This window comes from Neodiprion virginianus, chromosome 3 (genome assembly GCF_021901495.1).
Source record: "Neodiprion virginianus isolate iyNeoVirg1 chromosome 3, iyNeoVirg1.1, whole genome shotgun sequence".
Classification (NCBI taxonomy): domain Eukaryota; kingdom Metazoa; phylum Arthropoda; class Insecta; order Hymenoptera; family Diprionidae; genus Neodiprion; species Neodiprion virginianus.
Window position 1 is genome coordinate 424,737 of NC_060879.1, and position 18,862 is coordinate 443,598.

General features: G+C 37.9%; 2 protein-coding genes across 4 annotated transcripts in view; one reads left to right on the forward strand and one right to left on the reverse strand.

Annotated features, from left to right (window-relative positions):
- The window catches only part of LOC124301579 (immunoglobulin superfamily member 10-like), a 31,818-nt gene that overhangs the window by 1,080 nt on the left and 11,876 nt on the right, over positions 1–18,862 (forward strand). The window contains exon 1 of one of the 2 annotated variants that reach the window (XM_046756804.1): positions 11,608–11,805. The exons of the other annotated variant lie outside the window; for it this stretch is intronic. Coding sequence (XP_046612760.1) covers positions 11,740–11,805 — 66 coding nt within the window. The 5' untranslated portion in view covers positions 11,608–11,739. Of the gene's footprint in view, positions 1–11,607; positions 11,806–18,862 lie in introns of those variants that run through there. 2 annotated transcript variants of the gene reach the window in all.
- LOC124301581 (uncharacterized) lies at positions 592–11,034 on the reverse strand. 2 transcript variants are annotated; one of them, XM_046756814.1, is made up of 2 exons: positions 10,689–11,034; positions 592–3,693 (listed from the first exon to the last, which is right to left on the reverse strand). In XM_046756814.1, exons 1-2 carry the CDS (start codon positions 10,799–10,801, stop codon positions 3,090–3,092), a joined length of 717 nt encoding a protein of 238 aa, XP_046612770.1. In that variant the 5' UTR covers positions 10,802–11,034; the 3' UTR covers positions 592–3,089. The 2 variants fall into 2 exon arrangements, with proteins under 2 accessions (XP_046612770.1, XP_046612769.1); XM_046756813.1 differs by lacking the exon at positions 10,689–11,034 and adding an exon at positions 8,995–9,116.

The following is an 18,862-nucleotide window of genomic DNA, read 5'->3' on the forward strand; positions in this document are numbered from 1 at the left end:
GTCTACATACGTGAACGATTAACTAGACGACGTATGTCATCCTCGAAAGTCGGCCTCGTTCGCTGAACAGAGCCAAATGAAATGATTGCCAGCAAATTTTTTCGAATACGGAGTGTACCTGAAGCTCCGATTGATCAAGAACGCTCCGACATTCTAATGACGAGATCTTATCATACTTAAGTTAGTAACGTTATCGTAACGATTCATGCTGAAGAAAGACCGGTATTTCGCGATTTTGCAATTATCTGAAATTCAATAAATCGTAATAAAATAAAACACCCGTATTAAGAAATCTTAGTTCCTTAAAAATTATTGTAAAATTAAGACAATAGTGATTATTTTCCCAATGTTTCGTTACGATAACGTTACTAACTTCAATCTTGCGAGATGTTGATCCTGTAGAGTAAATAACACTGGCAAGCTATTTAAAAGCATGCAACGATGAATGTAATACTGAATCTTATAATTATAATATTTAAGTAAGACTTCAAGAGATCTTTTAGCTGTAGCGAAGGTCAGCGAAATAATGATATGGAAAATTGACATAAGTAAAAGACGAGTAGGATTCTGAAATGAAGTTTCGTCATAGTGTAAAATCTACATAACATTTATTATACTTTTAAAATTCGTGTTGAAATGAACATATTTTGTTTAACTTCAATTGTTAGAGAAAACTTGACAATTCGTCTCACCGCGAACAGTACCGGACACATTTATGCATGTAGTTATCGATAATCGTTACACATATTTTATCTCTCGACGTGTAATCGGATGCTGTTTTATATGCGGTGTTCTTTCCCTGTTTTATTTTGTTCTTGCTTTTTAAATTATACATTTGACAGAAAAGCAGAATTTCGTGTATGTAATTAAATTTGTATAAAAGGTAGAATAGTGTGACGTTGTAATGTACCTACTTAGGTGATTTATATATTACATGTTCATATATACAAATTATATACAAGAGCAAAAGAAAGAGGTCATAAATATTTCAATCAAACAAAAAGAAAATAAATAAAATCAAATAACGGTACGCTGCAACAACAGTTCGATCTTTGCTCTAATATAAATTTTTATGCACAGGCTTTCACATAGAAAATGATAAATATAAGTAGTTGGTACGGTAATCCGAAACTTTCTTTACATTATAAATTTTAAATAACGTCATTGTCATTATTGACACCAAGCATAGTTAATGATTAATTAATTAAAGCTTACAATTAGGTTGACGAAATAAGATAAATGAAAGTATTGAATGAATATAGAAAAAAAATGCTTTTGAATATATATGTCATGTTTGCTTGCGTAAAAGATCGAAGTTCAAATTTTCATATCAATATGCAAGAATGCCTGCGCAAAACAATAGTCGTATTATAAGCATATAATGTATACATATAGTGTATACATATATGTTTACAATTTACGTTCTCTTACTTAAAAAATAATAATGCGATAAAAAATAAATAATGATCATATTATAATAATATACCCTAACCTTATTTACAATACGTTAATTCTCTCACTTATGAAATTATTATTATTATAATCACATGAAGAATTTGATTTAATAACGTATATGTATAGCATGTACTGACAACGGGTTGGAATTTGTGAAAATCAATCGATGAGACGGAACCCTCCTTTTATGGTTTATAGAGATCTTGACTCAATTATTCAACAAAGCCGATATTTTGCTCATTGGGGAGCAAAATAACTGAATGGAAATGTCAATATACTGCTTGCAGTTGAATGAAATGCAGTTGTTCAAAATCTACGTAGTCGTTCATACATTCAAAACCTAAAGGTGAAAATTAACGAATTGCATACATTTGAAAGTTTGTTAGACCCACCAACCCTGTGCTACCCATTATTTTCTTGAAATTCAAACTTTGACAGTTTTGTTTTCCTCACAAGTCCAAATCGGAATTGTTCATTTTATTTTCTTTCTTAGAACATCATGTACAGGTAGAAGTTGACGAAAAGAAGAAACAAAGTCATACAGCTTGTATTATCGATATTAAATATGCATTTCAATAGATACAGAAATATTGACGGACAACTTTTTAGACTTTATTTCATTGTTTTTATTAGGCTTTTAACCGCTGATTTATAAGCTTGAGGTAGATGGGGCAACAAACATGGCTAAATATGAAAGTTTCATGGATTTCCTTCTTATCATAACTCTTTTTTATTTCTCCCAATTTATATAAATTGGTATCATTTTTCAAGTATGAACTTGAGTTGACTGATAAACGTTAACATGGAATGAGATATAAAAAAAGAAAAAAAAAACGCGGAAATTGTATATTTTATGATTATATTGACAGGTTCTAATGAAAACAGCTCCAAGGGTAGAATACAGAAGTTCTGTTTCAATGATCTCAACGTGACAGATTTCAAAAGCATGACTTGCACGTATGACTTATGAAACTTTGATATACATGTTATTCTTCATAAATTAATGCATTTTGGTGTGTGTTTGTGTGTGTGTGCGGTTTTCCGATTTCTTTCTTTGCGTTTCATCAGTAAACAATTTCTCTTCATAGTAAGCTAATTTTTGTTTGTAAATAACGCAAACATAGAACAACTATATCCTCGCAAAGGCACTAACGATTTTACAAGTTTTAAATTGAACTCATGTCTGTGTGTTCAACTTGTTAAGTAGGACCGATGAAATATCTATGAAAACAATAAACCGAATGATAAAATTTGGACAATTCAACATCGGATAAGATCCGTGAAAGACTATATGAAATAATAAATAGAAAATATATAAAAAATAAATCATTGGAATTTATAATGTCGAACTAATCTTTGTAAATCCTTTTTTTTTCCTCTTTTTTTCATCCAATTATAGTATTATATTCAATGGTGGATATTTCAAAAGTTGTAAAACAGCGAATGCCTTGAGTTGACGGTCGAAATGAACCATCTACCGTACATACGTACTGGTGCTTCAAGCACCATCGGATACAACTACGTAGACATACACATTCATACGATACAACGACGAATAATATTAAAATTGAAATAATAATAATAATAATGATAATAATGACAACAACAACAACAATAACAACATATTAAGAGAATCAAACTGCCCCACCGACATCGGCTTGGTAACGGAGAGTCAGATAGGTGGCAGCCTCAGTCATTTGGTGAATGCTATTGTGGAGACCCCTCAAATGGCGCCTGAAGTTGTCCGCGGCGATGTTAGCCAGACGATCGCTGGGCTCTTCGCTTTCCATACCAGAATCATTTTCTATACCTGTATCAGAATCCGAGTCCGAGCTTGAGCTGATTATCGAAGCTGCACTGTGGATGCTTTGCATAGATGTGGTGCTGGGACGTCGTACGTGACCAACTGCTAGTCTTTCGCTGGTAGCTGTAGTTGCGTTCTTCAATTCTTCCTGGGATTCCTGGGACCACAAAAGCTCCACCTTAACCTTGTTCACGATGTTGTAAAGTTGATAGAGGTCTGTGTTTGCCATCGCATCTTTTATCGACGAGCCACCCTTTCCCTTCATCGACACGGTGTCGTTGGAATCCCCGACCGCTAAGTCTAGCAGCCTGCTTGGCACCAGGATCGTCTCTTCCATCTCGTTCACCGTCCGCACAAACTTTTCCATACTGTTTAGGATGCTGGCATTGCTGAATTCCGTCTCTTCATGCCTCGCCAGGCGTCGCAGACTTGTCCTGTAACAAAATTGTTGGGAAAATTTCAGTTCTAACACTCTCCCTACTTAAATCTTTTCAAATTACAATTTCAAAATAAATATGATCGGTTGTAATTGGAATGCAACCGCTTATGTTAATATCTACGTTCGTTTCTGGATCGTCCGAATTTTTCATTTTCGCTCAATGATTCGTGTATGAAGTAGAATCCCTCATACATCCAGTATTGATTAAAATTTATAAAATCAGTTAAAAGTGTCACACACATATATATATATATTATATTTAATTGTAAAAGGATTTTTCCCGCGAATAAACATTATTATTATTATTATTGTTGTTATTATTATTATTATTATTAAAATGGCCCCACAGATACGTGAAATTACTGGTACTGGAACGTTAGATTACGATTGAAAACTGGAGAGTTCGAGTCGTTATTGAGGCAAAGGTCATAGTTTATCGCAGCCAATTAATCTCCCTTAATTGATTAATTAAATAATAACTAAACAAACGAGGTAACTTAAATCCATGACTGCTAATTCTTGAGATACCCATTATTCGTATTTCATGGATGAAGTCTTGTACTCCAACGCGCTAGTAGTAAGTGGGTGCATTCATAGCTGGATGGAAGGAAGTCGGCCTATCGATTCACGATATTTTATCATCACACCTGTGCATGCGCGTCAACGTTACATAGATTTTCGTACAGGTATGTCGTATCAGCGTGTGTAATCGCCATCACGAACTGACCGCGTGTAACAATGGCCTTTAGAACTTTAAAGATTGTATTCAGACGGCGGGGCGCAAGTCATAAAATCAACGCTGTACATGGCAGATGTAATGCGAGAAAAGCTGATTGTGAGTTATCACTTTTGCGCGACGAGCTCACGACTTATGCGATTACGTTTGTCTGACCAGCTAATGACACCAACGCGATATAACGGCACAGATAAGTCCTCGATACAGTTCCGCTGTCCGCTGTAGGTGATTCCCGTCCTCCTTTTTCAATTTATTTTTCCGAAACTACTACCATCGTGAGCGTGTAATCAGGACAAGGTGACGATGCCACCTTATTTTGCCTCTATTCTTTAATCGATTATCGAGTTCAGTTTCGAAAAACCTGCATGTATGTACGTATAATGTGTAAGTTGACTTTAACCCTTTGATATCGATTATATCGTAATAAACTCGAGAGTAATTATTGCGATATAATGTACATTATTATTGTTAGAAACAAATTGATTGACAAACATTGCAAAAATTGAAGTAATAATTCATTTCCGAGAAAGTTACCCCTCTACGCGTATACATATAAATTACAAGTAATTGGATCTGCCACATCGAATTTTCAAAATCCAATTTCAGAATCATAATCAGCGACCCGAAAAACCATATAATACTATCTTCTTGTAAAAGTTGACTCAGCACAATAATGTGTGACTCAAAGGGTTTATTGTATTTGTGCCGGTGACGATGCTATTGCGTATACCTACGAATTGTCAACTTGTACTTGTGTTGTCATAGCGTCTGCACTGTGTAACGTAGATAGAATATTGAATAGAGTACGTGAATAGTGGGCACACGCCTTCGTTTACCCCATGGATAGAGAGAGAGAGAGAGCACACGCGAGTGAGTGAAGCCCGATGAATGCAAGGTCGAGTGATATTTGCACGCACCATAGTTTGCCCAAAATATAGGCGCGAGAGAGAGAGAGAGAGAGAGAGAGAGAGAGAGAGAGAGAGAGAGAGAGAGAGAGAGAGAGAGAGAGAGAGAGAGAGAGAGAGAGAGAGAGAGAGAGAGAGAGAGAGAGAGAGAGAGAGAGGAGAGAGGGAGAGGGAGAGGGAGAGGGAGAGGGAGAGGGAGAGGGAGAGAGAGAGAGAGAGAGAGAGAGAGAGAGAGAGAGAGAGAGAGAGAGAGAGAGAGAGAGAGAGAGAGGCTGGTTTTGAGTGAACATTAGTCTACAAAGCGGGCACGTACTGCCTGACGATGAGAGAGTGCGTATCATAACTTACGTCATTCCCCGTATGCATAGCCTTAAATTCTTAAGGGCAAATTTCTTGCGTAAATCATTTGGTTAACAATTTATCGTTTATGCCTGGTCGGAGGAGTCGTTGATTATCATGAGAAACTATTTTATGCGTATACAGGCCTAAGGGGTTGATGATAATAATACTAACAACATACATTTGTGCTTATTGAACAAACCTAAACGAGTAACTCTTTTCAATTATACATCGCAACTAATGCGACGGCGGCATGAAACGGGCAGTGAAAATTTCCCAAAGGCGCAAGGCAACCGAATAGAAATCTGCGGTGTACACCAGAAATGGATATACCATTGAACACCTACCTATATGTATGAATACACGTGGGGACAACGAAGCGCGAACAGATAGAGAGATAGATCGATAGGAAGGTAGATAGGTAGACGGCCGGCGCCTTATGCAACGCGAGTTTTTCAACGTGTAGATATCGATAATTATTACAAAACTGTGGAGACGAAGCGCCGCCAGTCACGGACTACTCGGCGTCTTCGGTCCTTGGGTATGTACTGTTATAGGCATAAATAGGTATACCTTATACTCGCAGAAGCTGTGTAGCTCTTTTAACGGAAGCTGGAATTTGTGTTCATTGCGGTGTTCGTATGCATGCCTACGGGACTCTGGTTGTGAATTACGCGTAGTGAAATCTGTCTCTGAATATAATTATATCGTACACACGTTTATGCCATGTGCGAAAATCCTCCCATGGCCACTACATGGCAACTCTAATATTTCCAAGGCTATGGATTAACCTATAATGGCTCGCCGTTAATGAATTACGAGTATCGCGTTACGAAGCAAAAGTTGATTCTTTGATCTTGCGAATATTTGCAGATTTTTTTTCTCAATCAGGTTGTACAGTTAGTTGAATTAAGGAAGATTGCTCGCTTGTGATTCGCGCGTTATTCCAATTTCGGGAATTTCATGCATGTACGTACGTATGTACACAACCAAACTTCCAGTTTGACGAAAAATGACCGCTTACAATTTCCACGAAATTTGATGCAAGGGAGAAAGAAAACGTGGGTTCTACTATTTATCGTCGTTTTTTCTTCCACCCTGTCGCTTTCTTTTTGCAATATCGTCGCGAGTTTTCTCGTCACTTTATGAAATATTTCTATATTTCTCAGGGGGATTATCGGGGTTCGTTACACCGCCTCCCCACCCGCGTTCCCCCGTGACGTTTTCTATTTTCTTTTCGTCGATAACCTGGTTCATTTTTATCGTCGTTTTTTCTTCCTTCTTCTACTCCTTTCACTCCGCTTGAAAAAAGCGACTCTCAACAACGCAGAAAACGACTCGACGCCAGTAAATACAGCGAAGTGAACGTACCCTAGCATTAACAACATGCACGGCACCCGTGCAACTTGACATTTTATTTTCCTTTTCTCTTTTAATCTCCCAATTTATTATATTTCGCCGTACGGATATCAAGGCTACAATAATCAGGCGTAACAATATTCGCGGAAAGAGGTTGTGTAATAATAATGACGCGTGGATATCGTTATAAGGAATAAAGATGTCCGGGATTATACTGCGGTGAAATTTCCCGATAATAAATTTAAAACTTCTTTGTCCACGTAAAGTCAACGGCTACGTTCATTTCCATACATGTATTCAGCTGATTCCGTGAATACTCAAACGAGCGCGAGTGAAAATGCATCGGGATTGTTATTTATATCCACGTGGCCGGCAGCGTAAAATCCGATGATCGTCTTTGTTTATTATGACATATACCCTTCCTAATACTTGCGTGGAAATCAAGAGAATCAAGTTTTATATACTTTGTCCTCAATTTAGATGCGGATAAATAAATATGCATCTCATTAACTCGCGGGCCTTCGAATTCGTATGTGAGAGCAGTGCAAATGGCTTGAAATGGATTGTTCTCTTTTGAAGACGTGACACGGCGCATTCGTTGATTGAGGATTATATTTCTGATGTACACAATTACGGTCAGGTATTGTTAGAAAAAAAAGAAGAAAATATATGGAAACTAATTTAGAAATGTCGGTACCGCATAATGGCCCGATAGGGGGGGGGGGGGGGGGGGATAGTAAAGAGTTTCGTGCTGTATCAAGTTACACAAAAGAGTGTAAAGAGAAAGCTTCTTCGTCCTTTCTTTCTATTCACATTATATGTTATATACGGACTTTTTTCCCATTCTTTTCTCACAAACGGGTGATATATTCCCCATCGTCATTTCACACCACGCAATACGCGATGGATTCTTTAAAAAACCGAGACTTCCTGTATCGAGTAATAATTCCATATTCTGACAATTGTTATTGTTACGGATAATAAGGGCCTCACCATTTACTACACACCCGAGATTTAGGTATTGTTATCTCTCTCTCTTATATGTACACATATCAATGTATAATATATGTACACAAAATGGAAACAAGTCGCGACTTTTGACAACACTACGGGAATCTATATAATTTGTCGCGTGAACATACGTATATGTATCTATGTGTGCCTGTGCGTTACATAACAACACATGCGTCTCTCTATGAAACTAAAACACGAAGAAGTTTATAAATAAAATGAAGAAATTTGATCATCGGTCCACAGACGTAATGATCCCGTGGGCAGCGGTTGAAACGAAAGGATATCATCGGGGATTATCATCGTTATAGCTGTTGTCGTATCAGTCTAATTGTAAGCCACGTCTAGTCTACACCTGCTAGACATCGATCTATCAATCTCTCTGCCGTACCGTCGACTCGTGTACAATCACAATTGACGACCAGATTGAAGTTAGTAACGTTAATGTAATGAAATATTGAAACTAAAATCATGTTTCTCGATATTTAGAACGACTTTAAGCGAGTTTAATTTCTAAAATCTGAATAAACGCTGCTTTTTTCAAAATACATTACTCAATTTGAGACGATCCTACAGTTTCGAAATAATAATTAAGAAAAAAAATCGTTACATTAACCTTACGAACTTCACTCTCTTGATCGAAGACACGATACCGCTTCAAGTATGCACATCGTTCAAGTCAAATTCCAAGCTATACGGCACGTGATGCAAAAATCTTATAATCAAGCAAAATTTTGTGTCGTCGAAGATAGCGAAAATGTCAATATTATGTATAACGGATATAATACTGTAATAAAGTACACGTGCACCGCCGTAGTATGTAGTTTGCCATTATAGCTGAGGATGAGCGAACTGCAAAGTGTGTCACGACTACGTCAGTCACGAATCATGGCGTATTCTATATCTATTTATTCTACGGTTTCATTTGCCGTGTGCTTTTACGTACTTTTCATCCGCACAGCTGCGGATAATTACTTTTCTTCCGTCACAGGTACGTAAAGAAGTTGAAGATGCAGGAATTCCTTCTGATATATTCTTATTAACCGATATATTCTTAAAACACCTACGATTCATTGATTGTAACTGATGAAATTAGTAATTTTCTAGAAAGTGCCAAGTACAAACGCGTCGTTGTATGTAATAATTGTTCGAAAATTGGCCATACCAGTCGATGATAATCACAGATAGCGTCGAGACGCAGAGGTTCGTTTCGACATTGGATATGACATAATCGTCGTCGTTCTTGATTGTAAGCGAACGGACGATTGGTTGGTTGGTTGGTTGATCGTGAGGTAGGCTGCTGCCCCTAACAACTGGGCTACGTGACATCGATACTTGAGCGGTAACTGCACGAGGGTCTCGCTGCTATAAACTACGCGTACTGTACGTCACTGTTCGCAGAAAAAATGAGAAATAGGAGAAAAAATGAACCAACCATCGCTGGACGGAGATTATTACACGCGTGCGAAACGCTGACGTATATTTTGAGGCGATTGATGATTAATTCTCGCAAGTGGAGATTATCCCAGATCTCTGAGGCTCGTAGGTGTGTGCGAAATAAGCAGAAAAACAAAGTGATGAAACCGGCCCGAGGATAACGAAATGATATATTCAAATTTACAAATATACCCCTCCATTCATACACGCGGATCTGTCACATCGTTGCTACAATTACTTCCTACACTTGTGTAATTCATAGCCACGTTGCTCTTGTAAGACTGCTGCTGCTGGATCCGAGAGGCAGAGGAAAAAAGAGGAGACTAGATTTTGTTTACGGGAAAAGGAGAGGATGAAGGTGACGGAGCAATGCGGAAAGAGTACTGAGACGAAATGTATGAAAATAGTGGCGTCAAAAGTCGCGAGAATGATACTAAGAGATTGGTAAAAATATGAATAAAGTGGGGGGGGGGGTTAATCCTTTTTTTTACGGCTATAAAACATTGAATTTTAACCTTGCGTTAATTACAGGGTAGTTAAAAAGGCATTAGAGGGAACGGATCGTTACAATACAAATTTTCAACGGTGAGGAGACGCGTTACGTTGATTTCCAATTTCTCGAGGATCCGAATGACGTTGAGCTAAGTCTGCGGTGAGAAAACGTAACCGTGGAAACTTATCTGTCATGCGATCAGTCGTCGACGACGATGACGCACTCCGGTTACCACCGCCCTTGGTCATTGGGTGGAACAATTTCAGTCGCAGACAATCCATGTAGAGTACAAATTTTAGCAGAAAAAAAAAACAAATAAATAACTACTTGACGTACGTACGTAGAACGAAAGCGTTCCGATCAAAATGTTTCATCGGTATGAAAAAAAGGCCAACACACGTAAGCTCGGACAGCTTCGTAACACAAATACGAGACAGAGAAATGGCTGCAGTAGCAGAACTACTACTGGCCTTATCCTAACCCCTCAACCTACGGATGACGGATGGTGGCGTCTGACGCGTAAGATTTATGCCGATATTATCCGAGCGTCCGATTTGCCCAAGGGATTCGGTGACGAGGTTGATTAAAAGTTGGGGAGAACGATGCCGCGGAGCAGTTATGTACCAAGAGAAGTTAGGTGCGGTGGTGGAGAAGGATGTCGTCGATTCGATCTTCGAAGGAAATTATCAAGGCTTGAGAAACAAACTGACCTGCTCGTCTCCACGTTGCTCGACAGCTCTCCGTAGGAATTCATGACGATTATACTGATCGAAGGATGGTCACACACCGTACAAATCACACTTTTACTTCTCTTACTTTCCATGCACGGTATACACACGTAGGTGGGCGTTTATCGCTGTTGGACACCGCAAGTTCGTATATTCGTATCGAGTTCGATCGATGCGGTGGTTACCGTATATCTCTCTACAACTGCATACGCGTCGAAGTGAGAAAACTGTGAATGAACGCAACGCGGCGACTTGTGCGGACGCCGAGGTGAACGCTGTGAGACTGCGACTCGAAAGGTGACCAGACTCGCCGAATCGCCTCCCTTATATCAACAATGGTGGAGGCGGAGGGGCTCCGGCAGCCGCGATCGACACGCGCCGCTCTCTTTGCGAACTAACAATCCGTTTTGAACGAATTTCGGTCTAACGCGCATGCGTCGCGCCTCGCTGGGCCTGTCATCGTGCCAGAATTCGAATTATCCAGGTAGATACGCTGGGGCTGAAGAGTTTTGGAAAAAATTCGCCGCCCCATGCGCCCCGCTCTTTCCTTCTTTCTTTCCTCGCCTCGCTCTCCCTCCCGCCCCATCTTTGTTTCTACCTGAAACTTCGTTTCTCCCACGTCAATCAGTGAATCGCGTTAGCCCCGCGCATCTCGCGGCGTTCCGCTCGCGTTAAACGCTCCCTAGGGTATTTATTCATCACGCATCCAGCCAGTGATAATCGCAAACCGTCTATGAACCTCCCCACCCCGACCGCCCCACTTGTCACACCACAATCCACCGCTCTCATTGGCTCCCGCGAAACACGCCAGACTCTCGTCCACTCCCGTTGCTCCCGTCACTCCCGTCAATCCCGTCACTCGATGACCCGGTATGCGTCGGTCCGCGTCACGCGGACTTGCCAGATGCCCGCGAATTTGTCGTCTCTCGATTTGCCAGTCGTCAATTCGAACGGCGACCGAACGGGTTTCTTGTACTTTCTCTGGGTGCACAAGCACTCGTCTATCTATGTACGTACGTACAAATCTAGATGAATGATGCAGGCACACACCTGTGCGACGATCCCGTCCAATAACTTGCTAACGGGACGATTTCGTAAAGTAATTTTTAACACGAAGACGTGCTTTATTATTATTATTGTTATTGTAGTTATTGTTATCATTGTTGTTGTTGTTGTTGTTGCTGTTGTTATTAATATAAACAGGGATACAGCAGATACTTCTTTCTCGTATTTGTTCTTTTTCCAACATTTTTGGTCAGTTTATCGCCATCTACTCGTTATGGTAAATCTTTGTTTACTCGTTTCCTTTTTTTTCGCTTTATCGTTCTTCTTTTTGTATTCCACGTATAATGTCATATGCCGATACAAATACGTAATACGATCGTCACATTCTTCGACGCTTCACCCATGCTTCACCTTTTATAATTCTCGTACGTCAATTCGCGACTGAAGTTCGAATTGGTCAATGATTCTATTATGCATAATATATACGTGCTTGAAATCGTGGTTCATTGTGCGACTCCGTGCCAAATAAAAGGTACTTGGTGAAAAAATATGCGAAACTTCCGTAATTATTATACTATGCGCACAAAAATGTTCAAAGGTCACACGCTTTTTCGCGATATTTATTCAAGAATTTTCGATCGATTGGTTTTTTTTTTATTTCCATTTCATAGGATATTTTTTTGATCAGTGCACAAACAGCTTAGGCTATGCGTAACATAGGTACGATGCGTTATTATAGTTCCATAAACGTATACGAAAGAATGATTTTTTCTGCTATACTATACTGATTAAGTTCGCTAGGGAAAAATGCCTTCCATTAAATGACTGGAATGGTTTCAGAATTGCGGAAATTGGTGAGTGTTGTTTAGTTTTACCGGAACGTCAAGGTCTTGGCCTGTACGTAATGACGCGCGCCGCTGGTTCTGTAGTTTTATCAAATTTTATTACACCGTACAAATTACTTCAAGTAATTATAATCATAACACGTGAGTAGAATACGGGTAAACTTCAGTTACATACTGCACTGTACGATTCATTTACTGGTTGTTATCGTTATGTACAAGTCTTGGCGTACGTACAATCACGTACACGTATATTATGCATAATGCCTATCCTGTTTTCGGAAATGTTGATACTGGTATTTTTATTGTAAATATTGCGCGCGTGCATCGATACGTACGTGTAAAAAATTTGAATATCCAAGTGTCTGTGATGTATATGCCCATATAATATGCATGAGTCCGATCGCATTGTCTATTGTATACAAGGGAAGTCACAGGTGCCGTGAGCTGCAAAACGCGCAACCCTTGACACACACGTGTGTCGCATAGCATAAATACTAAACTTCGGTCACCCGACGGTCTAATCTGCTATCGTATATTTTATGCGTACACGCTGGAAATGCGAAACGGATGCGTGTTACGTAATTCATACCTACTACAATGTACTAGGAAAGCCTGCGGATCGGTTAGTAGACGTACAGAGAGAGTTCCGGGCAGAGATTTCTAACACCGACGCTTACCGACATTTCGCCGGAGACCCAAACCCTTTTCCGCGACAGCGTCATCACCTCTGTCAGCGCGGTAAGGGTTTTGAGCCTCGGGCGAAACGTCGGTACGTGTCGGTAATAGAAAATTGTCTCCAGAACTCTCCTTGCATATCTATTTCTGTTGCAAATCGAGAGACACTTGCCGCGGCTCGAGCATAACGTTTAATAATATAAACGTTGATCCGTTCAAGTTTAGCTCTCTCGATGACTTGCAGGTCGCTGGCACCGGTTACTCGCGGTTGATCGTCTGCAAACTGTGCCTTGATATTATACATAGTCGTATACACGCACACCCATAAGTACCCAGCTCTTTATACCGCACGTTATACGCATCTGGTTTATAGCCACTCTCTTTTGTTATTCGTTGAATATGCTCGGTGTTCAGATACTCGCAGATTTTATAGTTCTATGGAGAATGGGTTTACCTCAAATATACCTGCATGCTAATTAGTTAGGTCAATGCGTCAAGGAAATATACAGAATTACTCGAACTTTCCGTCCAATATATGTATATATTTGTGATTGTCAGTTTGATCGGGCGCATTGACTGCATAGTTAATAAATGACTCATTGTCAGCCTATTACCGCAAATTCTCTTGACGCATTTTAAAATCAGCAAAATATAGACAAAATCGTCATTATTATTAGTTTTATAATTTTTATCATTGTTGTTATTATTATTATTATTATTATTAATATTTTTCTACTTCTGAAATGCATGCAACAGTTCTTATTTCAATGATTACAACTATTGTGTTTGTACGAGAAATGTCCGAAAAAAAATATCTCAAGGTTTAATAGACGTTTGTATAACAACGAATCAAGGGTATATTATTATCATCGTTCTTGTGTTACGGAATCGTTACGGAATTTGAGTCAAACTGCTGACGCATGCTATACACTGCTGATTTTATATGTGTCGCAGTACATACAAATACTTATATGCGCATGTATGCATATGTATATGCATATATATGTATGTACATATATATGCAGGCGCGTATAGGTATTCGTATGTACCGTGGCTTACGCTGCGATGGTGTGTAAATATTATTTTAGGCATAACAATCGGTTTGTTGCTTGTGTTAATTGCGCAAATGCGATAAACGTATATTGTATTTACCTGTCCACGAGTAAATCGTATGCATAACGATACGGTGCATAATATTCATCCGCTGACCAGACGCATACCTGCACGTTTATAGTTAAAATTATGTGTCATACGAAGGGAGTATTTTTTCCCTCCTTTCTAGACATTTCGTCACTTGCCAAGAAATTCTATGCTCATACCAATTTTCACTGCCGGTTTATACATACGCGGTGTATATTGTAGGTATGTGTTAAAGTACCCGGGGCATGGACGATATCTGTAACCTGACCTGTTCGTTGAAGCGGTCTCCTGCCCTTGAGAGCCTATGGTTGTAAAGTCATTATAACTTCTTGCAATTAGACCCGACGTCATTATGATGATTCATGTTACTATTGATGTTGTTGTTGTTGTTGTTGTTGTTGTTGTTGTTGTTGTTGTTGTTGTTGTTGTTGTTGTTGTTGTTGTTGTTGTTGTTGTTGTTGTTGTTGTTGTTGTTGTTGTTGTTGTTGTTGTTGTTGTTGTTGTTGTTGTTGTTGTTGTTGTTGTTGTTGTTGTTGTTGTTGTTGTTGTTGTTGTTGTTGTTGTTGTTGTTGTTGTTGTTGTTGTTGTTGTTGTTGTTGTTGTTGTTGTTGTTGTTGTTGTTGTTGTTGTTGTTGTTGTTGTTGTTGTTGTTGTTGTTGTTGTTGTTGTTGTTGTTGTTGTTGTTGTTGTTGTTGTTGTTGTTGTTGTTGTTGTTGTTGTTGTTGTTGTTGTTGTTGTTGTTGTTGTTGTTGTTGTTGTTGTTGTTGTTGTTGTTGTTGTTGTTGTTGTTGTTGTTGTTGTTGTTGTTGTTGTTGTTGTTGTTGTTGTTGTTGTTGTTGTTGTTGTTGTTGTTGTTGTTGTTGTTGTTGTTGTTGTTGTTGTTGTTGTTGTTGTTGTTGTTGTTGTTGTTGTTGTTGTTGTTGTTGTTGTTGTTGTTGTTGTTGTTGTTGTTGTTGTTGTTGTTGTTGTTGTTGTTGTTGTTGTTGTTGTTGTTGTTGTTGTTGTTGTTGTTGTTGTTGTTGTTGTTGTTGTTGTTGTTGTTGTTGTTGTTGTTGTTGTTGTTGTTGTTGTTGTTGTTGTTGTTGTTGTTGTTGTTGTTGTTGTTGTTGTTGTTGTTGTTGTTGTTGTTGTTGTTGTTGTTGTTGTTGTTGTTGTTGTTGTTGTTGTTGTTGTTGTTGTTGTTGTTGTTGTTGTTGTTGTTGTTGTTGTTGTTGTTGTTGTTGTTGTTGTTGTTGTTGTTGTTGTTGTTGTTGTTGTTGTTGTTGTTGTTGTTGTTGTTGTTGTTGTTGTTGTTGTTGTTGTTGTTGTTGTTGTTGTTGTTGTTGTTGTTGTTGTTGTTGTTGTTGTTGTTGTTGTTGTTGTTGTTGTTGTTGTTGTTGTTGTTGTTGTTGTTGTTGTTGTTGTTGTTGTTGTTGTTGTTGTTGTTGTTGTTGTTGTTGTTGTTGTTGTTGTTGTTGTTGTTGTTGTTGTTGTTGTTGTTGTTGTTGTTGTTGTTGTTGTTGTTGTTGTTGTTGTTGTTGTTGTTGTTGTTGTTGTTGTTGTTGTTGTTGTTGTTGTTGTTGTTGTTGTTGTTGTTGTTGTTGTTGTTGTTGTTGTTGTTGTTGTTGTTGTTGTTGTTGTTGTTGTTGTTGTTGTTGTTGTTGTTGTTGTTGTTGTTGTTGTTGTTGTTGTTGTTGTTGTTGTTGTTGTTGTTGTTGTTGTTGTTGTTGTTGTTGTTGTTGTTGTTGTTGTTGTTGTTGTTGTTGTTGTTGTTGTTGTTGTTGTTGTTGTTGTTGTTGTTGTTGTTGTTGTTGTTGTTGTTGTTGTTGTTGTTGTTGTTGTTGTTGTTGTTGTTGTTGTTGTTGTTGTTGTTGTTGTTGTTGTTGTTGTTGTTGTTGTTGTTGTTGTTGTTGTTGTTGTTGTTGTTGTTGTTGTTGTTGTTGTTGTTGTTGTTGTTGTTGTTGTTGTTGTTGTTGTTGTTGTTGTTGTTGTTGTTGTTGTTGTTGTTGTTGTTGTTGTTGTTGTTGTTGTTGTTGTTGTTGTTGTTGTTGTTGTTGTTGTTGTTGTTGTTGTTGTTGTTGTTGTTGTTGTTGTTGTTGTTGTTGTTGTTGTTGTTGTTGTTGTTGTTGTTGTTGTTGTTGTTGTTGTTGTTGTTGTTGTTGTTGTTGTTGTTGTTGTTGTTGTTGTTGTTGTTGTTGTTGTTGTTGTTGTTGTTGTTGTTGTTGTTGTTGTTGTTGTTGTTGTTGTTGTTGTTGTTGTTGTTGTTGTTGTTGTTGTTGTTGTTGTTGTTGTTGTTGTTGTTGTTGTTGTTGTTGTTGTTGTTGTTGTTGTTGTTGTTGTTGTTGTTGTTGTTGTTGTTGTTGTTGTTGTTGTTGTTGTTGTTGTTGTTGTTGTTGTTGTTGTTGTTGTTGTTGTTGTTGTTGTTGTTGTTGTTGTTGTTGTTGTTGTTGTTGTTGTTGTTGTTGTTGTTGTTGTTGTTGTTGTTGTTGTTGTTGTTGTTGTTGTTGTTGTTGTTGTTGTTGTTGTTGTTGTTGTTGTTGTTGTTGTTGTTGTTGTTGTTGTTGTTGTTGTTGTTGTTGTTGTTGTTGTTGTTGTTGTTGTTGTTGTTGTTGTTGTTGTTGTTGTTGTTGTTGTTGTTGTTGTTGTTGTTGTTGTTGTTGTTGTTGTTGTTGTTGTTGTTGTTGTTGTTGTTGTTGTTGTTGTTGTTGTTGTTGTTGTTGTTGTTGTTGTTGTTGTTGTTGTTGTTGTTGTTGTTGTTGTTGTTGTTGTTGTTGTTGTTGTTGTTGTTGTTGTTGTTGTTGTTGTTGTTGTTGTTGTTGTTGTTGTTGTTGTTGTTGTTGTTGTTGTTGTTGTTGTTGTTGTTGTTGTTGTTGTTGTTGTTGTTGTTGTTGTTGTTGTTGTTGTTGTTGTTGTTGTTGTTGTTGTTGTTGTTGTTGTTGTTGTTGTTGTTGTTGTTGTTGTTGTTGTTGTTGTTGTTGTTGTTGTTGTTGTTGTTGTTGTTGTTGTTGTTGTTGTTGTTGTTGTTGTTGTTGTTGTTGTTGTTGTTGTTGTTGTTGTTGTTGTTGTTGTTGTTGTTGTTGTTGTTGTTGTTGTTGTTGTTGTTGTTGTTGTTGTTGTTGTTGTTGTTGTTGTTGTTGTTGTTGTTGTTGTTGTTGTTGTTGTTGTTGTTGTTGTTGTTGTTGTTGTTGTTGTTGTTGTTGTTGTTGTTGTTGTTGTTGTTGTTGTTGTTGTTGTTGTTGTTGTTGTTGTTGTTGTTGTTGTTGTTGTTGTTGTTGTTGTTGTTGTTGTTGTTGTTGTTGTTGTTGTTGTTGTTGTTGTTGTTGTTGTTGTTGTTGTTGTTGTTGTTGTTGTTGTTGTTGTTGTTGTTGTTGTTGTTGTTGTTGTTGTTGTTGTTGTTGTTGTTGTTGTTGTTGTTGTTGTTGTTGTTGTTGTTGTTGTTGTTGTTGTTGTTGTTGTTGTTGTTGTTGTTGTTGTTGTTGTTGTTGTTGTTGTTGTTGTTGTTGTTGTTGTTGTTGTTGTTGTTGTTGTTGTTGTTGTTGTTGTTGTTGTTGTTGTTGTTGTTGTTGTTGTTGTTGTTGTTGTTGTTGTTGTTGTTGTTGTTGTTGTTGTTGTTGTTGTTGTTGTTGTTGTTGTTGTTGTTGTTGTTGTTGTTGTTGTTGTTGTTGTTGTTGTTGTTGTTGTTGTTGTTGTTGTTGTTGTTGTTGTTGTTGTTGTTGTTGTTGTTGTTGTTGTTGTTGTTGTTGTTGTTGTTGTTGTTGTTGTTGTTGTTGTTGTTGTTGTTGTTGTTGTTGTTGTTGTTGTTGTTGTTGTTGTTGTTGTTGTTGTTGTTGTTGTTGTTGTTGTTGTTGTTGTTGTTGTTGTTGTTGTTGTTGTTGTTGTTGTTGTTGTTGTTGTTGTTGTTGTTGTTGTTGTTGTTGTTGTTGTTGTTGTTGTTGTTGTTGTTGTTGTTGTTGTTGTTGTTGTTGTTGTTGTTGTTGTTGTTGTTGTTGTTGTTGTTGTTGTTGTTGTTGTTGTTGTTGTTGTTGTTGTTGTTGTTGTTGTTGTTGTTGTTGTTGTTGTTGTTGTTGTTGTTGTTGTTGTTGTTGTTGTTGTTGTTGTTGTTGTTGTTGTTGTTGTTGTTGTTGTTGTTGTTGTTGTTGTTGTTGTTGTTGTTGTTGTTGTTGTTGTTGTTGTTGTTGTTGTTGTTGTTGTTGTTGTTGTTGTTGTTGTTGTTGTTGTTGTTGTTGTTGTTGTTGTTGTTGTTGTTGTTGTTGTTGTTGTTGTTGTTGTTGTTGTTGTTGTTGTTGTTGTTGTTGTTGTTGTTGTTGTTGTTGTTGTTGTTGTTGTTGTTGTTGTTGTTGTTGTTGTTGTTGTTGTTGTTGTTGTTGTTGTTGTTGTTGTTGTTGTTGTTGTTGTTGTTGTTGTTGTTGTTGTTGTTGTTGTTGTTGTTGTTGTTGTTGTTGTTGTTGTTGTTGTTGTTGTTGTTGTTGTTGTTGTTGTTGTTGTTGTTGTTGTTGTTGTTGTTGTTGTTGT

Coding starts and splice junctions, on each gene's coding strand:
- LOC124301581 (XM_046756814.1), bottom strand. CDS start 10,801: ATGGAAAGTAAGAGAAGTAAAAGTGTGATTTGTACGGTGTGTGACCAT. Junction 3,694..10,688: donor AGCAACGTGGAGACGAGCAG/GTCAGTTTGTTT, acceptor ATTTTGTTACAG/GACAAGTCTGCGACGCCTGG.